This window comes from Danio rerio, chromosome 1 (genome assembly GCF_052040795.2).
Source record: "Danio rerio strain M-AB ecotype USA chromosome 1, GRCz13ab, whole genome shotgun sequence".
NCBI classification, from domain to species: Eukaryota; Metazoa; Chordata; class Actinopteri; order Cypriniformes; family Danionidae; genus Danio; species Danio rerio.
In genome coordinates, this window is record NC_141021.1 from 22,722,029 (window position 1) to 22,746,730 (window position 24,702).

The following is a 24,702-nucleotide window of genomic DNA, read 5'->3' on the forward strand; positions in this document are numbered from 1 at the left end:
TCATCCTTGTCAACCCATTTTTCAGTCTCAGGGTTTGAAAACCATTAACCCATAATATACAGTGCAACTGGCTATGGCAGCTGGTGAAATCCAAAGATCTGAAGTTAAGTCTTTTTATTTTTTACCAGGAATTTCCTATTGAGATATGCATCTCTTCTACCAGGGGTCCTGGATAAAACGGCAGCACAAAAAAATTTCACACATAATATATCACATAATAAAATTTATGCAAGACATTCACATGATTCCTCCAGGTACAACTTTTCTTTTTAAAAGTTTTTAAAAATATTTAGAGGTGTAATTGTTTGTAACATGATACCACCCAAAAGAGGAAAACGCTGTTTTACCAATGTCCGTACGTACTGTAGGAACATTGTTTGACTTTGGATCTTGTTAACTAACCACTCCAGGGTTCGATTAAAGGCATAACAAGACCACCTCTTTAAGCAGGTCTCCGTACACTTGTTTGGTCCACTTCTGCTGCGCTTCTAGTGTGACTGCCCAAATGAAGTGTGCCAAAAGGGAAAACGAACTCTAGTGTTATTCAACTAAACTAAAAAGAACTAAACACTTGAAAATTACTAAGTTAACTCTAAAATTGTTGAAGAATTGAAGTAAAATTAGTTCAGGTTTCAATCAACTGGTCGTGTTTTTGAATAATGTTTAATTTAATGATTAAAATAGACCAGAAGAATTTAAGAAAAACAAAACATATTTCATAGGGATAAGTTAGCATTAAAAATAAAATGATCCTAGAACGCTTTAATTAACCAATAAAAGTCAAGAAATTCATGTTGTGTAGTGTGATGTGTGCATCACAGTGGAGAGTTGTTGATGTGGGGCGATCGCATCTCATATCCGGCGGCAAGCTGGAGGCAAACTACGCCTAGTCTTAACATTAATGCGTTATTCAATCTGACTATTGAAGAAAAGCCGCTGTGTTCCAGGAACACAAACTCTAACATCATCAATGAATATATGTAAGCAAATAGGACCAACCAAAAACAAACATTCCATTGAAAATGGCTGACTAGAGAGTGCTGCATACCAAAGAAAAAAATAACTGCTCTCAAACAACAGCAACAACAATGCAGAAACCACTCTAGGGCACATATATGTCAATAGACTTAGATGGGTCTCAGATGAGTCACTTCAGCCCCCTCAAGGATACAAACGAGCGATAACAGAGTGTATGCTACACCAGAAATGTGTTATGCTATGGCAGACCATGAACTGCCTAAACAGTTGGCTTTTCTGGCAGCTCATTTCACATCATTCTAAGATAATCCTGCTCAAAACCAATGTATATTATCTGCATGTTAGTAAAAGTGTTTGTGCTGAAACTAACAGGAGAGGAAATCTCTTGTGTGCATTAAACATACAACATTATGCAAATTTAAGCCTGTTTTCATGTAGTAAGACAAAATAATATAGGCCAACTCATCTGAATACAGTTTCCACATTTGCAGGCCCAAAAGAGTAAACACAGTCCCAATTCTACAGAAAAATGCCCGATTTCCAAATGAAATATGTGGTTAAAGCCAGAAATATTAGACCCCTGTAACTTTTTCCCCCCAATTTCTGTTTAATGGAAAGAAGAACATATTTCTAAACATGATAGCTTTAATAACTAATTTCTAATAACTTATTCTTTAATCTTTGCCATGATGACAGTACATCATATTTTACAAGATAATTTTCAAGATACTAGTATTTAGCTTAAAGTGCAGTTTAAAGGCTTAATTAGGTTAATTAGGCAAGTTAGGATAATTAGGCAAGTCATTGTATAACGATGGTTTGTTCTGCAGACAATCGAAAACAAATATCGCTTAAGGGGGCTAATAAAATTGACCTTAAAATTAGTTTTTTAAATGTAAAACTACCTTTATTCTAATCAAAATAAAACAAATAAGACTTTTTCCAGAAGAAAATTATTATATTATAGAAAACATTTTGAAAAATTCCTTTGTCTGTTAAATGTTATTTGTGAAATACTTAAAAAAATTCACAAGACGACTAATAATAATGACTTCAACTGTACGTTTCTGTGCATGATGTGAGTATGTGTGGGACGGGTTTATGGGGGTGTGGAGGCCATTCACATGAATCACAGACTTGTCGCAGTGAAGCTCAAATCAAGCAAAATCAGTTTTCGAAATGAGACGAAATGAAGGCCCTATGTACATCTACTATTGAGGACTTTTAAAGAGCAGCAAAATATAATGTTAGCGCTGATATTGTGTAAGGTCCAGCCAGTTAGTCCAACCACGTTGTCTACTGGTGGATGAAGGTTCACTGCCTGTTTGACCTTTTTTAGTGCACAATGTTGGTTTACTTTAAATTTAACTCATATCTGATTCCAATTTTAGTATGAGGTGGTTTAGAATATTAATATATTTATCCTTGTTTTATCTGACTCAAATTATAAAACATTGATAAGATTATTTTGTTTCTTTTAATATTACTTTAGATTATGATTGAATATTCGCTTAGATTCGTTGTTGTATATTATTCTCGTTCATTCGGATTCCTATAATATCTTGTACCGGCCGAGTATACAATCTCCTAAACACAAGCATGTCAGTCCTGGTCACTAAACAGAGGTGACTAACCACTATTCTAAAAAGGCAAAACCTTACTTACTCAGATTAGAATTTTTTTTGTGTGGTCCCCATAGATCTACTATCTACTAAATCAAAAGTTTAGAGATAAAGGTCTATTTCCTTAGATAGCCTTTTACAGTCTAAGTATACGTGAATTAATGTCAATGTGTTAGTCGGAGCTCTAAGAACATCTTATAGCATGCCACGCTGCTCCGTCTATCGTGTTTTAGTCTATTACTAACCTGTACAGGGGCTTGTGGTGTTAAGGACCTAACGTAATCTACTAGAGATAATAACACAAAATCTGTTTGAATAATTCAAAACATAACAATTTATTAGTCAGGTAAATGTGTATTATGCCAATTCATTCAGTCAATTCACAAAAAATCAATACAAGACATCCATTTTCAAAGATAAATTCAAGATCAAAATCGCCCAAACATGTTGAAACTTTTCCTTAAGTAGTCAAACTAAGGTTGTGTGTGTTTCCTATAGCAAAAGGCATTTGCATTTAGTGACATGATAAATCTGAAGAGTTTCTGCCGATAGGAAACAAATAGTCATTTGAATAAAGGTCCCCTAAGTAAAGGTGCACCCTTAGCAGTGCATCAAAATATACCTGAAGTTATATATTTATTGTTTATATATTTATTGATTATGTCTATTTCTGAGGGTATGACACCATTGTACCAGTCGCACCGAGACATTTCAAATGATATCAAACATGATAGATAAAGTCACTTGGATTGATGTAGAACCTTCATACTTTGAAATGACCATTCTGTGTGAGTATGAAGAGCACTTTAATTCTGAGCTTCTTTAATTGCTTCAAATGTAAATGAAGGAGAGGAGCTGGCTTTCCTGCATTCCCACCTGGTGAGGTGCCATGCCTATTGTCTCTGTGTTTCCAGTATCAAAGTATTTGTGGAATCTCAAATCTTAGAATCGTAAGGTATGAATCTGCAATAGTCACACTCAGGGCCGGCACGTCCATAGAGGCGACCTAGGCCGGCAGAATAGAGAGTGCGGCGTCCACGACACTGCCCTCAGTTATATCCGCGTCTAGTGCGGTAGAATAGATCAAGAACAACAAAATGGATTGCATCTTTAGTCTCATTTCTATAAAATTGTTTGTGACCAATTCATGTAAAAAGGTTCAATTTAAATATGTATTAACTAATGTTATGACATAATTACTAACCCTCTCAGAAATAAAGGTTTGCGAGCTGTCACTAGGATGGTACCTTTTGTACTTAAAGGATCCATGTTGGTACCTCAAAAGTATATATTAGTACCTAAAAATTTTAAGAGGAACACTTTTGTACTTTTTAGGTACTAATATGTTCCATTGAGGTATGAATATGGACCTTAGGTACAAACTTGTACCTTTCCAAAAGGTACCACCCCAGTGAAAGATCGCATACCTTTATTTCTAAGAGTTTGGTGTGGTTTATACAGTATATCAAATTATGCCTAAATATTTAAACATTTTTCCAGTTCAGTCTGTTGCATCCATAAAAACAAAATGAAAGCATTTATATAAAACACAGAAAAAATTGTGAAGGGAGATATATTTCATTTCTGTGAAAAAGTGTAGTTTGTTTTACAAGCATGTTGAATTTAAATATGTCTATTAAATTACTAGTTTTGTCATAAACTTAATTCATGACACAAATTAATTATGTCAGCCTGAATTCTAACATTCCAACATAACTGTTCTAAACAATAACAATTCCCTTGTTCAGTCTGTTGCAGTCATGTTTTAGGTCCAAAAGCAAAAATGCATTATATAAACTCCTGAAATATTCAAGAAGTTTCATTTTAAAAATTTCATTTAGAAAGTAAAGTAACTTTTCACCCCATGAGAGCCTCATCAGTTTTCTGATCATTACAAATCGAACATGTTGGAAAGAGACTGTTTTCATTCAGTTTATCCGTGAGCTGTTTTTCAAAACCGATTTGGATCTAAAACAGTGAACGAATCATTCAGTCCGGTTCGTGAATGAACCGCAGCTTGATTTTGAGAGAACCAACCTATTAACAAACCTTGCTATATATGCGACGCAAAACCAACAATTTCAAAGAATCTGAACCCTTAAAACTGACACTAACTCACACGCACTAATAATTAATGTCATTTCTGAATAGCACAGCGTTTCATCGTTCAGTCTTCATGCCACAGATGTAAGATGCGTGGGGGAGGGACGCGCGCGAGCTCCATTTTTACGCCCTCGTGCCTCGTTTGTCAGAAACCTTTAAATAATATACACCGCCAAATAAAAAGCAGAAATTCGACGGTCAAAGATCCAGCCACAAAGCACACAAAAATACTGTCGAGGGAGGCAGCCTGCTTTTTCATTTGCCACCGAATTGTGCAGATGCTGGTAAAACGGGGCCATCTCCTCTCCTCCTCCGTTACTGTGGAAACCATCATCATGCTGCTCCCGCGAATGCCAATTATCACATCCCCCAAAAACTGCTTTATATAACGACCATCTCCCCAACACGCAGTTTACACACATACACAGAATGTGCCACAGTGAAGACTAGAGAAGAAAAGTGCTTGAACGATAAACCGATTGTTTGCTAACATCCAGCCTCAGGTTCCTTCAAGGGTTGCGTAGATGCATTTTACACCATCGTTAATAATAGAACACACACATATATATTAACACAGGCGATCGCTATCCACTGTTAACTCGAATATGGTATAACACACGGAACCTGCCATAAAAGCTCCTGTAATATTTAACATGGCATAATCTGAGAGTGAATGAATAATATAGGGCAGGGGAGGGGGCTGCTTTATGATCACACCTGTGCATGGGTAGGCTAATTCATAACAGCATCCAGGATAGAATAGAAGGGGAATATATGAGAAAAGTGCAAGTTAACTTACAGCAATTGGTTATGGCGAAGCTGTTTGCCACCTCCAGGTTATCAATGTGCGGAGTGAGGCGGAATTCTGCCGTGCCGAACTGGACCATTCCGATCCGAAACGCGCTGTACTCTTGATCTGCTCCTCTAGGGAACAGGCCACCTGAGAAAATAACGCATTAAATATCATATTTAATTAAATCGTAAAACAAATCACGACTTAAATAGCAGAAATGCACCAACTGTAACGTTTTATCACAGCAATCTCGTATGGTATTGCCTGCAATTCAACATGACGTTTGGCATGTCATTTCAGTCAGCAGATATATCAAGAGATTTGGTAATTATCAAAGACAGCTGGAGAGCGTTTACCGATTTGGACGCTTGGAGATCCGCCGAGCGCCAGTCCCCATAACGCGGGTAAAAGGAGACCCGACAAAATCATCGTCTTCTGCTTATCCACGCGACCACATCCACCAAACGCGCACTGTTCACAAAACAGCGGGCATCATACAGGGTGGACACATGTTAAAACTGACCACAGCTGAAACGCAACGGCTCTCGGTGCTGGTGAGGGAAAGAGCGGGCGCGATGATGCGGGAGTCTTTCCCTCCTCCTTTGCGGCTCCGTCCCTGAGAATCGTTTCAACTCAGCGGACACGGTAAGAATACTGATGAAGACGAAAAGAGCCGAGCGCAGCCGAAGCTGCTCTTATTTCTGAACGCGGGTAGAGAGGCGCGCTCTCGCGCTGGGATTTTGGCTCAGCTGCTTGGCGAAATAGAATTGCGATTCGAGGAACCAATTCATTACTGTAACATATGTCGTTAGGTTATGAATTTATTGAATTAGTAAAAGCCTAATGTGTGCCTACTATAGGTGACAGATGTTTCTCTGCTATCCAATAAGCTTGGTCTCCCCCATTTTTTGAAACATAATGAACTTAACCACCTTCACTCCAAATAATCAATAACTGACATACCAGTAGGCCTATTACTCTGCTATCTGTTGAGAATTAGCTCATTTTTAGGCATGGTGGGTAGATGAAACTGCGACCCATGTATAAAATTGACAGTAGTTTAACATGGTAGCATAATGTTTTTAAAATATTATGCTGCTGGTTACATTAAATGATCATTAGCCTCATGATTCTCATTAGCCAACATTACCTTTTAACTGAACTTAATTCACAACCCTTTTTTTAAACAGCCAAGTCACTTCTGAGAATTCTTATTTTCATCAATAGTTAGCAGAATATCTGTCTTCTGGAGAACGTACATTAATTACATCTAGCCCATCTCAAACTCAGTTCCTGGAGGGCCGCAGCTCTGCACAGTTTTGCTCCAACTATAATTAAATACAGCTGATCATATTAATCAAGGTGTTCAAGACTACTAGACTATTAAGCAGGTGTGATTTGGAGGTGGTTGGAGCTAAACTGTGCAGAGTTGTGGTCCTCCAGGAGTTTGAGATCATTGATCTAGCCTAGGGGTGGGAAAACGTAATCCTGGAGGGCCGGTGTCCAGCACAGTTTAGCTCCAGCTCTAATCACACATACCTGCTTATAGGTTTCTATAGTGATCTTAAAGACACTGATTAGCATGTTCAGGTGCGTTTGATTTGTGTTGCAGCTGAACTATGCAGGACACCGGCCCTCCAGGACCAAGTTTGCCCAACCCTGATCTAGCCTATGTGTTATTGATATTGTTTACAAATTGTAAAGCAAAAAAATGAAAAGCAGAAATTGAAATATGCATCACACTTAACACATTTTACTGTTGGATGGACAATAAAACATTTAGCAGAATTAGCTTTTCTATTTGTTTATGTTTCCACTAAATATTATTTCATTTCAATAATTATTGTCAGACCCCAGACTTTTATCTTGAGCTTGAGTTGAATCTGAGCCTAAATGTTCTCTGTGAGCCTTTTTGAAAATAAAGCACACATTCTAAAAATGATGTATTTTTATACATTAATTAAATAAAATAACTAATTAATTAATTAACCACAGAAAGGCAGAGCAAGCATAAAGATCTTTTATGGATGAAACGTACACTATAAAAAAATCTTTAATTTTACGGTTTATTTCCGGCAGCTGGGGTAAAAATAATGGCTGTTAAATTACAGAAATTTGCTGTAAAATAACGGACATTAAATTACAGAAATTTCCTTAAATTTAAAATGAACCGCAAAATTACAGATTTTTTTTACAGTGTACAATATATATTTGAATTTTTTAAAATTGTCCTTAGACAAGAATGAGAGAGTGTTCAATAGTTTTAGGACAACTTAAAAAAAAGTTTTTGATAGACTCCAAATGTTGATTTTAGTTCTATTTAAAAATATTTACAAAAAACTTTTGAGAGCTTAATAGCGTCAGGGTGGCGCAGTGGGTAAATTGGCTAGGCTAAATTGTGCGTACTGTATGTGTGTGAATGGGAGTGTATGGGTGTTTCCCAGTGATGATGGGTTGCAGCTGGAAGTGCATCCGCAGCGTAAAACATATGCTGGATAAGTTGGTGGTTCATTCCGCTGTGGTGACCTCAGATTAATAAAGGGACAAAGCCAAAAAGAAAATGTAAGAATGAATGAATGAATGCGTGCTTAATGAAGAAGGCGAAGGCTTTACAGTGCGTGTTTTATACTCTTAACTCACAACACACAAGGTTTGGTCTTGAAAGTCTATTATCTGCATGGGTTTTAAAGCATTAGTTTAAACAACTGATATGCATTTTTTCTGAGTATGCATTCAGAAAAGCAGCTGTCATATGGTGCATGTCATGTGAGTATTCAGCTAAAGGTCCCTTTAGCATCTTGTTGTGTGTCCACTGCTAAATATACACAACAGGTTATATTAAAAACACTGTGTCTGTGAATGTAAACAGCTAATATACAAAAAATTAAACGCAACAGTGTATGAATACAGGCAACCTGGGCCTCTACTGAAAAAAATAATTATTTTTTATAACCACACTTTATAAAATACTTCCAAATTAACTTCCAAATTTCCCTTTGTACATGTCATTCATTCCACTGTTGTGACCCCAGATTAATAAAGGGACTAAGCCGAAAAGAAAATGAATAAATGAATGAAGTAACATATCATCTGATTGGGGAAGTCTCGCCATTAGTGATGATATTTTTCCCCATTAGCATAGACAGCCCTAAGTAAGAAGCAGCTGTCTGCCATTAGTTCTAGGATGCACAAATGAACATCGTACTGTGATCTCCATAGACTCCATAGACTATTCTCAGCCATTTTTTTTGTCATTTTCAGTTTTTCACAGAGATAATGTTAGTCCTGTTTTGAATCCACATAGACATCTGTAGCTCTGCATTCTTTTGAAAAGTGGGCTGGGTGCACAATCACATTTGAATTTAAAGCATCAGTCACAAAAACAGAAAAATGTGGATCAAAGTCAAAAAGCGGCAGTTTTTAAAGAATTCAACAAAAATATTTGTGTAGTATTTGGAGCTGAAACGTCACATACACACTCTAGGCACATCAAGACTTATCTTGTTAAAAGGGGCGTAATAGGTACCCTTTAAAGCAGGGGTCACCAACCTTTTTGAAACTGAGAGCTACTTCTTGGGTATCAATTATTGTGAAGGGCTACCAGTTTGATACACACTTCTTAAATAACAATTTTTCTCCATTTACTTTTAATTATATGTTGTTATTATTAATGATTAATGATATTCATCTATGTGAAGAGACACTGATCATGTTAATGATTTCTCTCAATAGTTCTCAACAATGATTTAACAAGGTAAGAAACAGAAATATCAATATGCAACTTATTTGTCTGAAATAGTTTTAGTTTTTTTATATATACACCTTAATGTCATTAACAAATTTTACACCAATGCAGGTGTCATTTAAAAAGAATAGCTTCAAAAAATACTAGATTCAGCTTACTGGAATGTGGTGCAATGGTGAGCTATTTTTAGAACAGGCCTGTGGGCAACTCATGTAATCCTCGTGGGCTACCTGGTGCCCGTGGGCACCATGTTGGTGACCCCTGCTTTAAAGTGTATTTAAATTGCAACAGCAGTCAAACTACAATAGAAAACAGAAAATCAAATCATGCTGTTAGTTAAATAATGTTAGCAGCTTAACGCTGCATTTACACTAGTGTTGTATCGTTTTAAAGCTGTGTTTTTACTGCATTTAGAAAATGATCACACTACACTATATAACCTGAAATGGATGATGCATGAAAATTCATGTTAACTGGGCATGTGCAGATCTACAATTGTAAGCATCTGTCTTCTACCAGTTGTGTAATGGTCAATGGTTGACGAATCGAGGAACGATGACCAACAGTCGAGAAGAATGGTCAAGAGAGGGATTGTGGATAGTCATGTTTTAGCCTACTTATCATGAAACATGCATTTTCAAACAAAGGAGTCTTCAAAGTTTACAAAGCACACCATTTTGCCAGAGAAGTGTGATGCCAGGTGTAACCGCAACATGCATTTTAAGATGAAACTGCACTTAATGGTGTCTAAACGTGAAGCAATATTTTATAATAATTCAATAGATTGTTGTCAGTTATTCTGCTTATGCTATATGGTTAACACACCTATGGTTAAGACATCCCTGCCGGCACAGGTCATCAACATGACGTCATATTGACGTTGTAGCCCAACGTCGTGGGGATTTTGTTTGGAAATGAAAGTCAGGTTGACGTCAGAACATCCAGCCAACATAATATCAAATGTCCAACTTAAAATTAACCAATTATTAATGTCTAATCATGGTTCACCTTGACGTTGCATGGACGTTACCACCACGACATCTATCAGACGTTGGATTTTGATCACTTTCCAACACAACCTAAAATCAGCCAAATGTAATTTACAATGTCTTACGGTGTTGTGTGCCTGCTGGGATATATTTTAATAAATTAGTCAAGTTTTTGTCTCCAAACAGCTCCTCATGTGGGACTAGTTGCTTACACATTTCATTCAAAACCTTTTGTTTGTTTTTATTTTAGACTGTGAAATGACTCATTCAGCGTAGTGATATAGAGCTGAAATGCAGTCAAAGCCTGTCTTGAAGTACTTTAGCTGTGTGTTTATCTAAAAATAATGACACACCTTATAAATGTTCACCATCCAAACAAATTCTAGTGTTTATTTTAGAGCATATAAGTTATTCTTTTGATTTATGGTCATAGGGCAGATCATCTCGGGAGGGGCTTGTGATGTCACAGTGTACAGGAAAGCTGGCTGCAACAACATACTTTTAGTCACTTCTGATTCATGGGATTTAAAAAAGTAGTGGTTGGATTTGTACCAGCATGAACTTGATGGTTTTCACACACTCTTTACAAACATCAGTGTTCAAACAACATGTGAAAATGATTTAAAATGTTCTGACAAAAATGAAATGATAGTTTGAAGCAGTATCAGTAAACAACCAGTTATAAATTAACCTCTAACTCAACAAAATATAATTAGCTTTAGACATTGCAGAAGGGGTTTAGATAACCCTGCCTTGATTGTGCTGTTTTATCAGAAATGTTCTATACTGTTTTAACACACAGAGATGTAATTCCCATCGAGATCAGTAGAGGGCAGTAAAGTGCTGTGAAAATTCTACAGAGTGACCAAACTCAAATGTAAAGGCGTCTGAAAAGCTTCTTGTATTTCAGTGTGGTCATGTCATTGACCCATGAACATTTCCTGCTTCTTATCAAATTATTTTATAACTGTAACAAGAGACAATTCAATAATAACTTAAAGTTAAAACAGCTGTCACATTATTTACCAATATGTGGCCCTTCTCGGGTTCTTAGAAGCTATAGAACAGGGGTGACCAACCCTGTTCCTGGAGAGCCACCCTCCTGGAAATTTCAGTTGCAACCCATATCAAACACACCTCCCTGTAATTATCACGTGGTGTTCAGGTCCTAATTAATTGGTTCAGGTGTGTTTGATATAGGTAGCAACTGAAATCTGCAGGAAGGTGGCTCCAGGAACAGGGTTGGTCACCCCTGCTATAGAAATTAAAAATGTAAAACATGATGTTGGGACCATTGTTATTGCTCACATTCTTCAAAATGGTCTATATGAACTCAATTTAAACTTGGCAAAATTAATATGTAAAATGAATGTAATGTCATTTGCAACATTTTCTAGATACATATTTTTATACTGTCCATTTCTTTTTTACATTTTTTATTGTGTATATGTTGTACAGTTTTAAAAACTGAATTGTGTATTTATATGTTTGTTCAGTGACCTTGGGTTTCTTGAAAGGCCCTTAAAAATAAAGTGTATTATTATTATTGTTGTCGTTTTTTTTATCTTATATTTTAATATCAAGAATATTCTTGCATATATTAACATTGCTGTTATGTTTTTAAACATCTAAATTGTCTATAATATTACTGGCAATATATCTTTTATTAAAATGTGTTTATCCAAACGTGAAAACGTCATTTGCTCATGCTCAAAACCTTGTTCAAAACATATTTATGATTCTTTGTTTCTGTTGAACAGAAAAAAGCTAGAAATCGGTAGCTTTTTTTTCTTGTTTTTTGTCAATGGCTACCGGAATCCAATATCATTCAAAATATCTTATGTGTTCAGTAGAAAAAAAGAAACCCATAAAGGGTTGAAATCAAATAAAATAATAAATACAAAATTTAAAAAGAAGAAAAATCAAGAGAAGCAAAACATTGAAAAATATATTTTTTTGCAATATTTTACTTGAATTTAATTGTATTATGTTTCGATTTCCAAATTAGTTTGGTGACTAAAATATAATTTTAATAAATATATCTGTTTAATAAATCTGTTTTGATTCAATGCACCAAAATACATTGCCTTTATTCCCTGAGAAATGGATACAAATGGGGTGTACTCAATTATGCTGAGCACTGTACATATACACAACAACATTGTTTATTCTGTACACTTTCACACGGACCACTTAGCAAAAAAGCCACTTTAGACTGCTTTGCACTGGTCTATGATCCATTCATCTATTTATTATTTTATTTTATTTTACAAAGAATGCTACTATGAACATGACCCATATAGTCTACTATTAGATTATACATACAATGCATTATAATGTGACAATTATGCAAATTGTGCAGAAATTTGATTATTTCACGTTTATCCAGTCAAGCAAAACCTCAAGCTTCATTTGATGTTGGATTTCCCGCACCTTTTAAAGACATTAAGTGCTAAACCTTGTGCAGACAAAAGAATTATGTAAGAATAAGCAGCTAGATAAAGCAGCACATTTGCTGAGGCGGTGATTTCCTTCATTAGGATAATCAGATCATTCATTCAGAGATTCAGCCTCTATTATCATTAACTGTGATACTCAATTCCCTCACTTTTCCAACGTCTCTGTGTATATGTAGGACTGGGCTTCATAATTACAGATGTCTTCATTTCAATGCAAATGACATTTATGTCCATATTTAGCCTGAATGTGATCTTTTACTAAGTGCAGATTATATAATATCAAATAACTGAGTGTAATTTAGTATAACCAAAGTGCACACAAAATAATGTGTGTTATGGTTTAACTCAATTCTATATAGATTTGTATCTTCTGAAGCAAATAGTGCTTGAAAGGTGACAATACTGGAATACTTTAAGATATTGTTTTAGTTTTCTGCTTGAAATCGACTTTACTTTAACATGCTACTTTTTTCAAAGGAAGACATGGTGGGTCACATTTGAAAAAAGGACAACATTTTGAGATGTTCAAAATGAGGATAACCTAAAAAAGGTTGTGCTTGTCTAAATGTGGGGTGAGATTATGGAATAGTCCAGAACAGATATCAAAGAGCAACTATTAAGTGTCATATTTTGGTTTTGGGGGTCTCATGTTTTCATTCACTTAGAGCTGTGTTACACACTGCATGGAAGCTCATTTTCTAAATCCCATAAAAAGGGCTCTTTAAAATAGTGTCCAGATAGTAAACAGTATAAAAGGTGAAAGGGGTGTGGATACAGACCTGATGCATTTGCAATCATTGAGTTCATTGTGTCTGACATTGCATCTCTGAGATAGATGCAATGTCAGACACAATGTGAGACAGTGGCTGCACCTCCTTAACTATAAAAGCAAGAACCATTTTTTTTGTCAAATTTATTTATCCGGGAAATGTGAACTGATGTCAATCATTTGTTGTTTAGCTGGAGGTGGGGTGCGGGTGTAGTGCTTTGCATCCAGGTTTTTTTTTTTTTTGCAGTTGTCAAGTCTTTTACTCATACATAATCTACAATTAACAACAATCCACTTTTTTTCTTCAATAAGTTCAAAATAATCATAGCAAAAATGTATGTCTCTGGGCTGCCATTGTTTCTGTTTTTGACTGTGTTGTGATGACTGGTGATTCGCGAATTAATCGTTTGTTTTAGCCAGATCTAAGATCTAAGTGAACCGATCAAATAATGATTTGCGTGAAACGATTTGCATCGCCAGTTAGTACTAACATAGCGGATACCCCCTCTCAGTCTAAATAAACCCATATCCTGAGTTATTCAGTTACTAGAACAGTACACTCACTGACTGACTGATCTGCTGTGAAAAAAGAGACCTGATGATGATGATGAGTGCGAGTCGACTGTCTGTTCCCTTGCCGCACGCTCTCTCATTCCGATTAACCTGACTAAGATCATTTTTATTCCGCATTATATTTTGTCAAAGCCAATTAAGCAAGGTAAAAAGTAACTCGCGTTAAAAAGGTTACTCAAATAATATTATTTATTTTTAAAAGTAATGCGTTACTTTACTTGGTACTTTAAAAAGTTACTTTAAAAAAGTAAAAAAGTTACATTATAAGTAATTCGGTATTGCTTATAATGCGTGACCCCCAACACTAAATATTTGGATAGTGGCTATTTTGAGAATTTCAATGTTCAATATGTGTTCATTAAGAGAAAATTTACAAATTGCGTAAAGAATATTTGAAGGAATTTGTAAGAATAAAAATGTGAATTAATTTGAGGTGATTGTGGAATTGGGGGTTACGGGGCAGAAAAAAACAAAGCTTGTGCTCCATCCCACACTGAACATTTGTCTAGAATCAACACAAGTGCAGTGTATAAATGTAGCTAAAATGTCTAAATATATGCAAAATAATCAAGAGTAATTCTTTCAGCATGCAACAAGATTAGGACAAAATTTGTAATTCAGTGTGATGAATATTACAGTGACAGGACTTGAGTAGGATTTAAAGTACGGAGGACTGTATTTAAGGGCGGCAGCTGAAAAACACATCATGAAAATGAAGGAGATTTTATGCATGTTTATGACAACCGTCATTAATGGTCCTATCATACCTAGCGCAGTCTGAAAAGGAGGTGTGTTAAGATGTGTTGTTGGCGCTTTGTTATTTTGAGGCTGTTGAAATAGGCTGTGCATTGATTTTTTTGTTTTATTATTTTTTCTTAAATTATAATTCAAACCCTGTGTCCATCACAATGGACATCACATGTCAGCCCATGTTTTTTGTGGTTTGTTGCAAATTTTAAAAAAAAAAAAAAAAGCTGAAAAATCACTTGTACAGAAGTATTCACAGCCTTTGCTCAATAATAGCTTGATTTATCTTTGGCAGTAATTACAGCCTCAAGTCTTGTTGAATATGATGCCACAAGCTTGGCACAATTTTTGCCCATTCCTCTTTGCAGTACCTCTCAAGCTCTATCAGGCTGGATGGGATGCGACAGTGGTTTTGGAATAAGGCTGTAACATAAAAAATGTGGAAAAAGTGAAGCACTAAGAATACTTTCTGGATGCACTGTATAGTGGTTCGCTTTAGGTGACATGCACAACAAGGCCCACCTTCTCATGGACATATACAAGAAGAACATCCAACACAGGCTCATTGTGAAAACATAGCCCTATATACATTTCTGGAGATTGTGAATTTTGTAGCCAGAAGTACGTATGGCTGCATTTTCTCTTTATACGAACGCTATGGGCCGGTATGACGCCATTTCTTTTCTCACTTACCAGCTGACTGCTTACTTCCGTATGGACGTCTTTTCCACTGTTACCAATTTGTCCGGTAAATTGACGGACTTGAGACGCAGAGTGGAGTGGACCACGACAATGGGGTTAAAGTTCAGTGAAGAACGGTACCAGAAAGCAGGTGAGTAAATACCAGGGTAAGAATGTGGTAAAATCTGAAAACGTGGTAAAAATCAGGAGAGGGCTTTTCTTTTCCAGAATTGCTTTGGAATTTTGCTTTGCTTTAGGGAAAGGGGTAGGTGGGTCAATCTGTGCTTTTTAAAACGCTATTGGTTAGGTTTAGGGAAGGGGGGGGGGTGTTGGGATCAATTGGTTGGACAGTCAGTCATCAGTCAGTCGACAGCGGCCTCTGGTGGATTTACGTGAGAACAGCAGGCGCAAATGGCACAGATCTGAAAAAGCGTACACAGCGGCCTCTGGTGGATTAGTGAAAACAAAAAATGGAAAAACCCTATCTCCTGGGATGTCTTTTTCTCTCTTTAGAAATGTATTCAGGGCTACATAATTACAATAAAATATAACCTAAGTAACATGCTTCAGATTTGAAAAAAAAATGTAGACAGCACCCTCTAAATAGATTTTTCATCTAAAAACGTGCAACAAAGCATACCATGAGCAACATTTTTACCATCCATTCAGCCATTCATCTGTCATCAAAATAGCAGAATAGAGCAGATGAAGGATCTTTATTGTATGGCTCAAAAACAGCAGTTCAATCCCTTCTGTTTACAGACTTGTATGCAATAAGCCCATGATACCACCACTGCATGCTGTCTGTGTTAAGATCCGATCCAGTCCTTTATTCCATAAGCACATTTGCCTGAGTTTATAACCAATAAACATTATGGATGGCTTGGCATGGGACATCATGGAGTCACTATCTAGCAGTTTGAGCCGAACATGGCTGAACACACACTGTCTGTAAAGTCATGCTGCAAATTTAGCTCGTATTAAAGCTACAGCACACATTTGAAAAAGCGACTTATAAGGAGAAAACAGAAATAAGCAGGACTTTTAACTGAGCAGATCTAAATAACAGATGTCAAAGAATACATAGGATAAACAATTCAATGCTTTCTTCATGCATGATCATCACCCTCATTAACATAAAAGCACACACACGCACATATTCGCACACTTACACTTGGTCATGGTGGTCACAGATAAACAGACCAGTAAATAACATTGAAGAAGAGGAACGTGAAAGGGAACAGAGCTCGTGCATAGAGATCAACGCGTTTAGCAGCAGACGGGATGACCGGTTTGGGAGGCGCTGGTTTTTTGTTGTTCTTGTTCTGTGGTTTTCCGGAGGCATCTGTGACTTCTATGGGCTTTCCGTAACAGTCGAAGTTTGAGAGTTCAAAATCCCGGGGAAGAGAACCAACAATACTGAAATCATTGGAGCGCAGATCAGATTTAGAAGTGCAAACCTTCTTACAGCGGTTTTCAACAACCTACACAAAACACAAACACAAAACGGACATTAAAATAGGAGGATAACCTGTCCATCTGCACATAAATACTTTCTACTCTTTAGGGTCAGAAATTGTTTTGCAGCAGTTACGGCAACAATACCACCAAAATGAACAAACGTGTTTAATGAACTGACAGTTAAATGATATGGGATTTAGATTTGTTCATGAATGAGCATTATAACCAACAAAGTCAAGTCATTTCACTCAGCCGCCATCTTTGAAGCGCCTCTCGTGCAGTATGCTCCGGCATTCTGTCTTAATGGGGAAACATCAAATTCTCTAAAATTGTTCGCCAAGCTTACAATTACATTACATATTTGGAACCCCTCAAAAAGTTTAACAACAACTGTCTCATAATTTTCATTTCTAAACGTTCAAATCAACAAAATAGGTTGATTCAGGAACAAGATCACGACACCAACCTCATTTATTGCTGTTCTACACATTTTCATCATCTGGATAATGATCGTCAGATCACGCTGCTCTTCTAAAGAAATTCACAACTTGTGAATTGGAAAAACTCCTCCAGAAATGACAACGACTCTTTGTTTACAAGTTTGTGGGCGTTTATGTAATTGCTGTCATTAGCCCATTTCACACATTCAGACCTTTCGGGAAACTTACTGGCAGTTTTCCTGACAAGGATTATGTGTGAACAGGCCCTTTTTAAAAATACTGGTGAATTTTGTAAAAGTTTACCAGTGATTTGATGGAATGATGCTCTTTGTGAATGCAGAAGGAAAACTGCCAGAAACTGCCAGACATCTACGTCTTTACGGGCGAACATTCAGACACATTCAGACACATTCACATTCGCGCTGTTTATGAAAGCAAAAGCCTTTGAATATTTTTCCAGATACTTTTAGCTGCTAAATGTTAGTCAGAACACGTTTCTGTGTTCCTTCCTAGTGCCAACCGTGTAAAAAATTATCAAAAAACCACAAAAAACCTTCAAGCTCTGCTTTAGTTGCTTGACGCGTGTGCACGTGAAGCATCCGGTGAGCGCCAGAACACACATTATGTACATCTCAACATGAGAAAGTGTTCCTCCAAATGTTTTTATCGAAGTCGTTCACAATACTGATCCATCCACGGAATTTGTAATGTCATCAAATGTGTAAACATTTATCTGCGGTTCGTACTTCTGCCTTTGGACGTCTCTGGGACAAAAGCAGCTGCATTATTGATAAAGCTTTAAATAAAAGTGAAACCATCAACAAAAGCAAGACCCCTTCAATGTTTACAAATACAAGAGCAGTTGTTTAGAGCTCATTTCTGGTTAATAACGTCAGAATTTACCGTTATTTTGGAATGGATGTGTGATTGCTCTTCTCAAGAAAAAAGTCCAGAAAGTCCTCGCTTGTGTAAACAGCACTTATTTTTTAAAAATTTACCAGTAAAGTTGTTCCGGTCATTTTCCAGAAACATCACTGTGTGAAAGGGGCTATTGATGTGCGTTTGATGGGGCAGACTTTAGTTAGTTTCATACAGATTAGAAAAAAAAATTGTTTTTAAGTGTAGTTGGTAGGTAGAGATTTCTAGCTTTATGTGGATATATTTCATATGTCTGTGTAGCAAGTATTTGCTGAGATTCCAGTGTGTTTGTTGACCACCAAACTGTTGTAAAAACACGTCTGGTCTGAGCTTTTCCCCACGAGAATCGTCAGTCTATCGACGATTGGCTCCTGCACTAGTAGGCGGGGCTTTATTCGCCATATTGACCATTCCACTTTACCCCATTCAAAACTATACTAGTGACATGTCTTGTGTATTCTATAGTCTTTATAACCAATCACACATATTTCAGTTGAGTTTCATTAATGCAATGGTCAATCAGAGATTTTAGATTAGTCAGAGGTGTGTTGAGTTCATTATGTACTGAATGCAAATTCTCTCATTACAAACAACAAAGTGCAAATGCAAAGCCAGAGATTCACTGAGCAATACAGGAAGCTTCTGTGATTAGAACTAAAGTTGTGCCAAGCTGAAGTGATTTTCAGTGATCTTCAGTTTCATGCTTGCTTAATCAACCAATGTGAACTTTTGTGAACAATGTGAAATTTTGATTGTCTGTGCAAAATACACTAATTGTTCTGTAAGCTATTCTTAGCTTGTTTTGTCTGTGTGGGCTGAATACTGCATGCTATTTTCCAAATGAATCATTTGAGTGAATGAATGACTCATTAAGGACTTGCTTCCACCAAGTGACCTTTTTAAAATTGATTTATCCTTGTCACACAATACAACATCCTACTCCATAACACTTCTATAATTTATAATTATAGAATACAATTACAAAACATTACTGAGATTTTTAAGATGTGTCAATATCACACTACATTATATCTGACCCTCCCTTATATCACACTCCCTTATATCTGGTGTTCGTGTTACAATGTTATTCTTAAAATATGACAACAATGCCAGGGGAAGATACAAAACAAAAATACATTTATGAATACTGGTCTACAATAATATTTCTATTTTAACAACAATGTGTGACCTAACATTGACTTAGTCTCTCGCTTTAAAAAAAAGTCTGATTAAATCTATCTAGAATAGCCCTATAATTCAAGCCATTCAAATAAAAATAAAAAACATCCCTGTGTGGGTTTTTAGATTTTATGAGATATATATTTGTATCAAGCAAAACGTGGAAAGTATTCAGGTACATCACTTCATGGTGGTAGGCACTGTAGGTTGCAGTGTCAAACATACAACCCAAAGAGATATCTTGATATATAAAATAAAAAATAATATAACAATACCTAAAACATTTCCTTGAAATTGAAATAGATTGTATTTTCTACAAATACTTTATCTCAAATGCAAAGTACAACTTAGGATGACAAGTTAAAGATTGTGTAATATAATATTTGCTATAAAATTGTAATGTTTTAACAATTTGCGAGCATGACACACATCTTTACAATCCCAAAGCACAGAGTCCATACAGTTAAAATAAACATATAAATCCAGGAAAAATAATGGACGGACATCAAAATTACTGCACAGTCCACTTTTTCAGAAAAATCATTGTATCGCCATGTATTCTTAAACATACATGGTAAGAGTAAATGGGGACATTAGTTTGGTTGTATTGTACCTTTGTAATTTTGCAAAACAGTTTTAAAAACCAACTTGAAAAAGATTAGGGATAAAAATCGTGAATCGTGATTTCCCCAGAAAAAAATCGTGATATGATATTTTTTACCCTATCGCCCACCCCTAGATGGACAGAAATGATGATTCCCTTATTAAGACGGAGACTAGTTGCAACCTAATGACTGTTTTAGTGATAAATGTAATTTAGGCTTACCAGTCATTATACCTGAAGATGAAACACTTTTTGATCAATATCACACTCAAAACACTTTATTTATTTTTGACCCAGGTGTCTGTTTAAGACAGTTGAAAACACTGCAGAAAATTCTTCATTCTTCCATCCATTTATCTATCTGTCTCCACTGGACAAAATATCTGTTAATTAACAGTTTCTCACACTTCAAGATTTAAGTGTGTTTTCCATAACCCTTTTAAACAGCATTATCGGGCCTTGAGCTCTGTTAAAAAGTTGAAATTGACTTTTATTGATATTTTAGTAGACATACAGAAAAATATCCATGTATCTGCATCTAAATAGGCCAAATTTCCATGACCAACCCAGACAACCAAAAAGAAAAAGATGTTTATTCAAGTGTCTAGTATAGTGCTTTTACATTTAAAAATTAAGTATACTCAATCCACTTTATAATGTACTTCACTAAAATGTAATTTAGGTACTTCTCAGAAATACACTTAATATTGCATTTAAGTATACTTGACATACTTAAAATTATAATTACATATTCTGATTAGTACACAAGGTTGTTCAATGCTTTTACTCTTTTGATTGAGTAGCCTGTGTTTTTCACATATTACTACATAATTACCAGGACTTTGACATTAGCACCCGCAGGTAGATTTCAGCTGTAGCGGTTTGGACAGCCATTCCAACTAGCCATTTTGGCCTAAAATTTGTAGTTTGCTTAACAATAGGGTTCAACAATAAGGATATCACAATGCAGGCGAAAAGAAAGCAGGTGAATACTGAAAGAGAGGATGGTCTCGCGCACCATGAGACACAGGTGATCCTCACTCACTGACAACTGCTTCAGTGTTGCGTGCTTCACATCACCTGTGTGTTTAAAAAGCTTACTTTCCTAAAAAGCAACCGTCCCTGTAAACACAACTGGAGCAATTGGTTGTCTTTGACGCTTTTCTGTATAGTTAACTTGTGATCTGGGACCTTTAGCCCGGACAGACTACTGTGTCATGACAATTGTAAATGTATTTTTCAGGATTTTTTTAAATAAAAAGTGTATGTATACAGCTATATTTTACTTATTTTAACACATTCTTTAACATTTGTGGCTAAGAAATAATCATTTATTTATTTTTGGTGTGGCCAAAGAAAAAAAAAGGCTAATTCCTTAGTGATGAGTAGGCACACACAAAATCTGCGCACACAGAATTCCACAGATTTCTGCAGATTTTTAGCCCATCATTGATTCTGTTTATTTTCTTGGGCACATGTGTGTAAATTTATATTTATTCAGTTTTTAAAATAATTTCAGTAAAATTATTGACTAACATGAAAATGTTCAAATGATTTATTTACAAGTTAGTTAAGTTAAGTTAATATATTTAGGTTTTAGTTATGATAATACAGAAATTGCAAAAAATATCCGCAGATTCCGTCTTGCCCTAGGGATGAGCTCTGAAAAGTCTTGTGAAATAAGAAACTAATTGCAGTGAAAACTAAATGCATGTGAAAGCACAACCCATTTGCTCATGCACATTGAGCAAGGTCCCAACACAAATAAAATGAAAATGGCATGTGACTATTAACGTTGGGAAACTGCTAGCCACAGTGGCTGGTGATCAAAAAATGCCCTGATAATCACCCAGTTTCATAGATACTATCTAATCCATATACCATAATGGAATTCAAAGCATAGATAAACAGACAATGCCTGTGAATCACAAAATATGGGAACAGAGATACTTTTACAGTTTTCACGTAACTGTATTAATCTGAAATAAATGAGAGAGACCTTTACTGACAAGAACTGTAATGAGAAATCAGTGGCTTTAATGATAAATGTTAAATGTTTGACTGGAGCACTTATATGTTAATCATGAGATGAGCAGTTTATCATGAACTTCAATCGTCAGGGAAGCCATTTCAGTCATCCACACAAGACATTTCTCTTAAATATTGTTTGTAATATGACCTCTATCCCTCACACAGACACACACTAAATGCACGCACACACTTGTGAACCCCTGTGCTGCTCAGTCATAGCTTCAGGCCGGAGTGCTGTCGGGTCACATTACTCTCAGTCTCCCAGAATCCTCTGCTCCACTCTGCACCCGTGTCCCACTGAGCGCGCTCAGAGCGGTAGACTCAATTACAGCCATTTCATCTCCCCATGTACCCATTAACACACACATTCATCTTACATAAAGAGACCACACACACACATCTTACATACAGAGAACAGTAACACATGTACACTAAAAGTTTGGGATCAGTAAGATTTTTTTTTTTAACTCACAAGAAACCTATTCTGCTCACGAAGTCTGCATTTATTTTTATCCAAAAAAAAAAAAAAAAGAGTAAGAACGGTGAAATTGCTTAATATTATTACAATTGAAAGTTTTTGCATGTTGATTCCTGTGATTTAAAGTATTTTCAGCATCGTTACTTTGGTCTCACGTGACATTAAAAAATAATAAAATGCTCTAATATTCTATTTTTATTATACTATATAACTATTATCAACACTCAATCTGAATTATAAAGTTCAATTTTTTCATTTTTGTACAATATTATTGTTTACTTTCACTTTAATAATATTTTAGTACCTTTTTATTTTATTTTATATTTATTATTTTATTAGTTTTTTTATTATTTTTTAAATTATTTTATTAGTTTTATAATATTTTTTATTATTCTATTTTTATTATACTACATAACTATTATCAACACTCAATCTGAATTATTAAAGTTCCATTTTTTAATTTTTGTACTTTATTAATGTTTACTTTCACTTTAATAATATTTTTAGTACTTTTTATGATTTTATTTTATTTATTATTTTTTATTTAATTTTTATTATAATATTTTTATGCTACATAACTATTATCGACACTCAATCTGAATTTTCAATGTTCCATTTTTTTCTTTTTTTATCTTTATTATTCTTTACTTTTGTTTTAACAATTTAATCTGTCTTCAATTAATAAATCAAATATTTATTTGTACTTTTGAATTGTACTGTATCTGTTTCCACAGACTTTTTAAGCAGTCCAACAGATTTCAACACTAATAATAATCATATAAATAATAATAAATGCTTATTAAGAAGCAGAAATGAGAATGATTTCTGAAAGACGATGTGACACTGAAGGCTGAAGTAAAAATAAAAATACATTTTAAGGAGGTCTTGACTGGTTTTGTTTATGTATCCTTAGGGGCAATAATAATATTACTAAAGTTTTTTTTTTTTTGCTATTAATAAAAAAAAGTGGTTTATTACATTTTGATTTATTTTCCCCTTTTAGAGTCCAGCCAAGCTACCCACTTTTTTATTGGCTGATGAGCTGTTAAATTCTAATTTGTTTTGATGTGTGCAGCACTTGTTTTGGATCACAAATTAGTGTTTCAAACAAACAAACAAACAAATAAATAAAATAAATAAATGTAAAAAGTATGTCACAGAATTAAGTACACATTTTGTAAATATTTAATAATAAATATAGTCAACCTTGTGCTCTTTCACCTTCTATTTCAGGATGCCCCAAAGATGCTCATCACCTTTACCCTCAGCTTTTTTAGCTGGGCAGTAGTTTTCTTGGAGCTGTCTTTGGGTTCGATATGATGTTGGAATAATGCTCTGCATTTATGGTTCCCTCAATAAACTGTAGCTCCTCAGAGCCAGCAGCATTCATGCAGACCATGGCTGTGTTCAAAATTGCCTACTACTCAGTAGATACTGCATTTGAATTTAAAAAGTACTACTCGGTGGTTAGAAAAGTAAGTTCTAGACAGTATGAATATAAGTAGTATGAACGAAACAAAGACTAACTACATCCACCATTTTGTCATCATCACGTGATCTACCTGCGTCAGTTGCGCCACTTCTCACCCATTCATTAATTCTCTCGTGGTGCGTCATGGGATATGGTAGCGTCCAACAGATGCACACATCAGAATCTAACAGCAATTAGTAGGTCATCCAGGTGCTTTTCACATACTGCTTTTTGAATTTTATGAATTCTGATATACTACTCGACTCACATACTGTTTTTAACATACTATATAATATGGAAGTATGGGATTTTGGATGCAATTCATGACACTCCCATCACCATGCTTGACTGTAGGCAAGACACACTTGTCTTTGTACTTCTCACCTGGTTGCCGCCACACAGGCTAGACATCATCTGAACCAAATAAATTTATTTTATCTTGTTCCAGTAATCCATGTCCTTAGTTAGCTTCTCTTCAGCAAACTGTTTGCTTTCTTGTTCATCTTCTTCAGAAGGGGCTTCCTTCTGGCATAACAGCCCTGCAAACGTATATGATGCCGTGTGTGGTGTATGGTCTGAGCACTGACAGGCTGACCCTCCACATCTTCACCCTCTGCAGTGATGCTGGCAGCACTATTACGTCTATTTCCCAAAGCCAACA

General features: G+C 35.6%; 2 protein-coding genes across 21 annotated transcripts in view; both read right to left on the reverse strand.

Moving 5' to 3' along the window:
* Nucleotides 1–6,126, reverse strand: part of gria2a (glutamate receptor, ionotropic, AMPA 2a) — a 71,283-nt gene extending 65,157 nt beyond the window's left edge. For 3 of the 5 annotated variants that reach the window (XM_087235060.1, XM_087235059.1, XM_087235061.1), the window contains exons 1-2: nt 5,853–6,126; nt 5,503–5,643 (exon numbers count right to left, since the gene is read on the reverse strand). In XM_087235060.1, the coding sequence (XP_087091186.1) occupies nt 5,503–5,643; nt 5,853–5,925 (214 nt within the window). In that variant the 5' untranslated portion in view covers nt 5,926–6,126. 5 annotated transcript variants of the gene reach the window in all.
* Nucleotides 6,127–16,156: 10,030 nt separating this feature from the next.
* The window catches only part of glrba (glycine receptor, beta a), an 86,034-nt gene continuing 77,488 nt past the window's right edge, over nt 16,157–24,702 (reverse strand). For 14 of the 16 annotated variants that reach the window (XR_015475962.1, XR_015475960.1, XR_015475961.1 and 11 more), the window contains 1 exon segment: nt 16,157–16,943. Coding sequence is in view for 6 of the 16 variants with exons in the window: in XM_087236497.1 (XP_087092623.1) it covers nt 16,647–16,943 (297 nt within the window). In the remaining 10 variants the exon portion in view is untranslated. 16 annotated transcript variants of the gene reach the window in all.